Here is a 7029-nt window from a genome sequence, read left to right as displayed (position 1 = left end):
GATACCGACGCTCGTTCCTACCGACTGCTGTCAGGCTGATGAATAAAAAATAACAATCATAATAATAATAATAATAATTAAATGATGTGAAGGTAAATTGTAAATAGTACTGCGATTTATTCATTTGTGTTCATATTTAATTGAATTTATTTATTTATTTAATTGAAAGATGTTTGTTGTTGTTTTTTTTTCTCTTCTTCTTTCTACATACATTCTTGCTGCTGGAGGCTGTAAATTTCCCCATTGTGGGACAAATAAAGGATATCTTATCTTATCAATTCTTATGGTGTCGTCTTGCAAGGTCTCATGATGTCAAAATGTGAACAGTATGTTGGGGATGACTGTATAAACATCATCTCTCATGTAACCAGGACATTTATTGGTCGATTGAAAATCAAATGCCTGTTGTGAATTTTGACATTAACCTCCTTGTTCAAGAACAGCGACTTGAACAAAAAGTATGTCGTCGTCCACCCATCCCCAAAGTCAATGCAAAACACTTCCATAGTACATTATTTTTTAGTATTTTTTTTACTTGTCAAGTTAATGAGTCATACATGGTAAATTTATGCAGGTCAAAGTCTGCCTTACAGTGTAAACTATGGCAGGTCAGCTTTAACGTGGATAACGCCGAATTTATGCGACATCCGTTGCTTTTTTCCGCTACACATTTCTCCCCTCTTCTACCAATGAGCATTGGAGCTGCTGTCCCAAGTTTCCTGCGGACAGCCCGCCTCCACTTCCTCTGCTTATATAAGGCAGAGTCCCCCGCCAACGCGTCACATTGCCTTGTCTCTGAATCCTCTACGTTGCTCAAAGGACAAGCAGACAAAATGGTAAGTAATCCCGTGGCCTCGTGACGTCGCATTCGAGTCTTAATTGTTTCACTTTGCTCCTTTGTTCTCATCGTAGTGATTCGTAACAGGAGTTTACAAAGCCTGCGTCACGCTAGCGAGGTTTCAGTCCGTAAGGTTAGCGGGACAGAAAAAAATGTAGCGTTCCTACATTCGATGACCGCGGTTGTTCACTGACGACGTGTAGCCTGTGGGGAAAAAAAGTGTACAAACGTTAAAAAGGGGCAACTCAAGCTCATGAAATAAATATATTAAAAACTTTAATTGGGTTATAAAATGGGTCAAACCAGCTAGGTTTATGGAAAAAGGGGTTTACGATTATTTATCAATGTTGAAAATGATTAGAAACGTTGCAAGTTATTGATGTAAATGGTACCGTGGGCCTGGTATGCTCGATAGAAGTGGGAAAAAAGGAGTGGTCCGTAGTCATAAGACCCCCCCCCCCCCCCCCCCGAGTTTCAGCCGCCATTTTTTCGGCCTTTGGGCGGTTTTTTTTCTTCGTGGAGGGAGGGGAGGGGCCGTCCCCGGCATTACACAGCACTATGCAGCTGGAAAGAATGGGGGAAGGGAGAGTCCTCAAATTTAGGGTGGGAGGCATTGACATGTGCATACTTCCCACACGGATGAGTGGACTTTAGTTTTCCAGAACTTTTTTGTTTTCCCCCATTGTTTTAGAACTTGGTACAATTCACAATGTTTTTACTTAAAAACCCCCGCTTGGTTCATGTGTTGCACATTGCGGAACATGCATACTTGGAAAAATTTGTTTATAGTAACATTTTGTACCTTTTGTCTTCCTTTTAGCGTGAATGTATCTCTATGCATGTCGGCCAAGCCGGTGCCCAAATGGGCAATGCCTGTTGGGAGCTTTACTGCCTGGAACATGGCATCCAGCCAGATGGACAGATGCCCTCTGACAAGACTATTGGAGGAGGTGATGACTCGTTCAATACCTTCTTCAGTGAGACTGGAGCTGGGAAACATGTGCCTAGGGCAATCTTTGTTGATCTGGAGCCCACCGTCATAGGTGAGTAACCGGTGGCGACTCGTGCCAAATTTACATTTGGCGCTTTAATGCTGTAACTTAAATCTTGAACTTTGTTTTCTACAGATGAGGTTCGTACAGGTACCTATCGTCAGTTGTTCCACCCAGAACAGTTAATCACAGGGAAGGAGGATGCTGCAAACAACTATGCCCGTGGGCACTACACCATTGGCAAGGAGATCATTGATCTTGTTCTTGACAGGACTCGCAAACTGGTAAGTTCTTTGGGCAGGTTGAGCATTTCTTTCAAAAATGTGTAGGGGAAAAAACATGCGACATTGTTATGACATAATTAAAAAAATTATACTCTTTCATCTTTTAGGCTGATCAGTGCACTGGCTTGCAAGGATTCCTCATCTTTCATTCCTTTGGTGGTGGCACCGGTTCTGGTTTCACCTCTCTGCTCATGGAGAGACTGTCTGTAGATTATGGGAAGAAGTCCAAACTTGAGTTTGCTGTCTACCCAGCCCCTCAAGTGTCCACAGCTGTGGTAGAGCCCTACAATTCCATTCTGACCACTCACACCACCCTTGAGCACTCCGACTGCGCCTTCATGGTGGACAATGAAGCAATCTATGACATCTGTCGCAGAAACCTTGACATAGAGAGGCCAACCTACACTAACCTCAACCGGCTGATTGGCCAGATTGTGTCTTCGATCACAGCCTCACTTCGCTTTGACGGCGCCTTGAATGTTGACCTAACAGAGTTCCAGACCAACTTGGTGCCCTACCCTCGTATCCACTTCCCTCTGGCCACATATGCCCCAGTCATCTCTGCAGAGAAGGCCTATCATGAACAACTTTCTGTGGCTGACATTACCAATGCTTGCTTTGAGCCAGCCAACCAGATGGTTAAGTGTGATCCTCGTCATGGCAAATACATGGCCTGCTGTCTGCTGTATCGTGGTGATGTGGTGCCTAAAGATGTTAACTCTGCGATCGCTGCCATCAAGACCAAACGCACCATCCAGTTTGTGGATTGGTGTCCTACTGGTTTCAAAGTGGGCATCAACTACCAGCCTCCAACAGTGGTTCCTGGGGGAGATCTGGCTAAGGTTCAGAGGGCTGTGTGCATGCTGAGCAACACCACAGCCATCGCTGAGGCCTGGGCCCGCCTGGACCACAAGTTTGATCTCATGTATGCCAAGAGGGCCTTTGTGCATTGGTATGTGGGAGAAGGAATGGAGGAAGGAGAGTTCTCAGAGGCCAGAGAAGATATGGCAGCCCTCGAGAAGGATTATGAAGAAGTTGGTACTGACAGCGTTGGGGATGAGGATGAAGAGGGAGAAGAGTACTAAGGTTTCATAATGCTCAGTCTTTGAGATTACACGTTACAAAAAGCCAGTCATGACATCCTGCAGATGATATGCTTCTTGGCCATCATTGGTCAGTTAATAAAGAATTCCAAACTGATTGAATGCAATTGTGATTATTTTAATCTTTTGACAACTTGCTCCTATAATTTTGAATTTAATCTAGGTCCCCCATGTCCAGGTAAATTACATGAATTCATTGTATACTTCATGCCACTAAATTCTAGTGACCACATCTTGGCTATTCAGTACGGTGTATGGTCTGAAGGCTTTTAAAATTCAGTAAACATTGCACCAACTAGTGTGGGCATTTCTAAAGTAGTAAAAGTGTGAAACCTGTTGCAGGCAAACGGGACTGACATAGCTCAGTTGCAAGGCGCAGAATCCCTGACTGATTTGGCAATTAGTCCCACTCCTGAATTTGGCCTTAAAAATTACTATTAATCCAGTGTTGTACTATTACTTTCCATTTATCAACTACGGACTTGATCTTAAATCATAACCACGCTCATTAAATGTACCATTTCAACAAATTCTGAAGCCAGAATAGATTTTGACCTGAAAGTGCATGCAGTAAAAACTAAGGTGATATCAGTTTAATGCGCCTACAATCTCCCCCCGCATGCACACACGCGTATCTTTTGGACAGTGAGCATTGCGGATGCTGCCTGAAATGCGGACCGTCTTGCGCCGCTTCTTTCCATCCGCGGTCCTCCTGCCTTGCCTGAAGTCTGCAGAGTACGGCATTTCATCGTGAAGGACGAGCAGACAAAATGGTGAGTGTCTGCATTCCCTCATTACCTCATCCTGTAAGCGTCTTGTTTGGGTTTCCTCCACGCTTTAGAGATTAGCAACCAATAACTAAGGACGGTGTCATGCTGATAAATCCTTTGCTCGTGCTTTGCCTATTAGGTGGCAGCCTTTGTTTGCTCACGGAAACTCGTTTAATTTATTGAAAATGTGTGCGAACCTTCCAAGAATGTGTAGCCAGCAGGTGCGTCACTAGGTTTTTTTTTTTTTTACCGATAGGGTGTCCTAGCCCCCAGGCGGTGCATCATTCTCTCATCCTATGTTTTTCCTTTGCTCTGACTCTCTCTATAATAAGCCGCTCTCGCACAACTCTAATTGCACCATGGGGATGAAGTTTTCTGAATCTGAATTCACAGGATGTGGCAAATATTGCTCTCACATACTCACATGTAGCTAACAAAGACATCTGGGGTTTTTTAGTTTGCTTTTTTGACACTTTAAACCAGGGGTCACCAACGTGGTGCCCAGAGGCACCAGGTAACCCCCAACCACTACGGGAGTCACAAAAATTAATTACTTGGGTAATGAACAGACTCACCCCTGCCCACCCTGTTTTGAGGCAGAAATTATAGCAGCTGAGTTGGATTCCCCCCCCCCCCCCCCAGTATAAACATCCATTCATCCATTGTCTGATCTGCTCATCCTCACGAGGGTCGCGGGTGTGCTGGAGCCTATCCAAATTGTCTTCGGGCAGCAGGCAAGGGACACCCTGAACTAGTTGCCAGCCAATCTCAGGCACACGTAAACGAAGAACCATTCACACTCGCTATCACACCGAAGGACAATTTAGTGTTCAGTTAACTTAATCTGCATATTTTTGGAATGTGGGAGGAAACCGGAATATGCAAAGTCCCTCGCAGCACCTTACCTCTGAGCTCCTCTGTCTCGACGTACCTGCCCGCCTCAGACACTATTAGCGGTACCGAGAACTAAGTGGAGGCTCAGGGGGGGATGTGTGTGTGTGTGTGTGTATATATGTATATATATATATGTATATATATATATACACATACATACACACGTACAGTATGTGCATAACACTTGAGTCTTATGTGACATTGTTATATTTATACCTTCTCTTCCATCCAGCGTGAATGTATCTCGATACACATCGGCCAAGCTGGAGTTCATATGGGCAGTGCATGCTGGCAGCTTTACTGCCTGGAACATGGTATTCAGCCAGATGGACGGATACCGTCTGACAAAAGTATTGGTGGAGGCGATGACTCATTCAATACTTTCTTCAGTGAGATTGGAACTGGGAAGCAGTTTCCCAGGGCCATCTTTGTTGATCTGGAGCCCACGGTGATCGGTCAGTAACCGCTGACTCCGCAGGCCATGTGCCCTATTGCTAATTTTACATGAAGTGAGCGCTACTTGGAACTTCAACATAAATAGATACAATATAGTTATTTGAATATCTCTTAAATGTTCAATTTTGTTTTCCAAAGATGAGGTTCGTACAGGTACCTATCGGGAGCTGTTCCACCCAGAACAGATGATTACAGGGAAAGAGGATGCTGCCAATAACTATGCCCGAGGTCATTACACCATTGGCAAGGCGATCATTGAGCTCGTTCTGGACAGGATTCGCAAGCTGGTGAGTGTTTTATACATGCAGTTTATCATCAAGGTAACTGGTTGAAATGTTGTCCTGCTTTGGACTATTGGTATATACACAGTTAGAGCTGATTGAAAATAAGACTTGATCCTTTTCCAGGCTGATCAGTGCACTGGCTTGCAAAGTTTCCTTATCTTTCACTCGTTTGGTGGTGGCACCGGCTCTGGTTTCACCTCCCTGCTCATGGAGAGACTGTCAGTTGATTTTGGGAAGAAATTCAAACTTGAGTTTGCTGTCTGCCCCGCCCCTCAGGTGTCCACATCAGTGGTAGAGCCCTATAATTCTATTCTGACCACTCACGGCACCCTTGAGCACTTTGACTGCGCCTTCATGGTGGACAATGAAGCAATCTATGACATCTGTCGCAGGAACCTCGACATTGAAAGGCCAACCTACACTAACCTCAACAGGCTGATTGGCCAGATTGTGTCATCGATTACAGCCTCCCTTCGCTTTGACGGCACCCAGAAAGTTGACCTGACAGAGTTCCAGACCAACTTGGTGCCCTACCCTCGAATCCACTTCCCTCTAGCAACATATGCCCCATTCATCTCTGCTGAGAAGGCCTACCATGAGCGTCTGTCTGTGGCCGACATCACCAATGCCTGCTTTGAGCCAGCCAACCAGATGGTCAAGTGCGATCCTCGTCATGGTAAATACGTGGCCTGTTGTTTGTTATTATATTTTGGTGATGTCGCGCCGAAAGATGTCAACTCCGCCATCGCTGCTATCAAGACCAAACGCAGTATCCAGTTTGTGGACTGGTGTCCTACTGGCTTCAAAGTAGGCATCAATTACCAACCTCCAACAGTGGTTCCTGGAGGAGATCTGGCCATGGTGCTAAGGGCTGTCTGCATGCTGAGCAACACAACAGCTTTCGCTGAGGCCTGGGCTCGCCTTGATCACAAGTTTGATCTCATGTATGCCAAGAGGGCCTTTGTGCACTGGTACGTGGGAGAGGGAATGGAGGAAGGAGAATTCTCAGAGGCCAGAGAGGACATGGCAGTCCTTGAGAAGGATTATGAAGAGTTAGGTGCTGACAGCACTGGGGATGAGGATCAAGATGGTGAGGAGTACTGAGGAGTATGATAGCCCGGGCTTAAAGAAGTTGTCAGTCATAATATGACAGGTGCTGCCTGTGGTGGTGATTCCTCGGTGTTAATAAACACATCCAAACTCCTTTGATGTATTTGTGATTTTGTGTGGCAGTAGAAAAAGATAAAGCAAATCAGATCTTTTCAGGTTGTATCCAGGCTAAAGTCACAACATTGGTTTCCTTCGTCGTTTTCTTGACTTAACAAGACTGACTTTAAACACACATTCTTTACACCGTTTGTTAAAATGTACTCTATTGCCAATCGAGTATCCAGTATAGTCATCTCTT

General features: G+C 45.0%; 2 protein-coding genes and 1 long non-coding RNA gene across 3 annotated transcripts; 2 read left to right on the top strand and 1 right to left on the bottom strand.

Annotated features, from left to right (window-relative positions):
- Positions 1-674: 674 nt before the first annotated feature.
- Positions 675-3319, top strand: LOC127611528 (tubulin alpha chain). The gene is made up of 4 exons (XM_052082099.1): positions 675-836; positions 1659-1881; positions 1966-2114; positions 2222-3319. Exons 1-4 carry the CDS (start codon positions 690-692, stop codon positions 3197-3199), a joined length of 1497 nt encoding a protein of 498 aa, XP_051938059.1. The 5' UTR covers positions 675-689; the 3' UTR covers positions 3200-3319.
- On the bottom strand, positions 2258-6137 carry LOC127611568 (uncharacterized). Its single transcript, XR_007965373.1, has 2 exons — positions 6018-6137; positions 2258-2494 (listed from the first exon to the last, which is right to left on the bottom strand). It is a non-coding gene; the product is annotated as an uncharacterized LOC127611568 (long non-coding RNA).
- On the top strand, positions 3821-6831 carry LOC127611540 (tubulin alpha chain-like). Its single transcript, XM_052082118.1, has 4 exons — positions 3821-3990; positions 5114-5336; positions 5476-5624; positions 5898-6831. Exons 1-4 carry the CDS (start codon positions 3988-3990, stop codon positions 6723-6725), a joined length of 1203 nt encoding a protein of 400 aa, XP_051938078.1. The 5' UTR covers positions 3821-3987; the 3' UTR covers positions 6726-6831.
- Positions 6832-7029: the final 198 nt, after the last annotated feature.

Source organism: Hippocampus zosterae, chromosome 12 (assembly GCF_025434085.1).
Source record: "Hippocampus zosterae strain Florida chromosome 12, ASM2543408v3, whole genome shotgun sequence".
Classification (NCBI taxonomy): Eukaryota; Metazoa; Chordata; class Actinopteri; order Syngnathiformes; family Syngnathidae; genus Hippocampus; species Hippocampus zosterae.
This window is presented reverse-complemented; position numbering and strand designations above follow the sequence as displayed.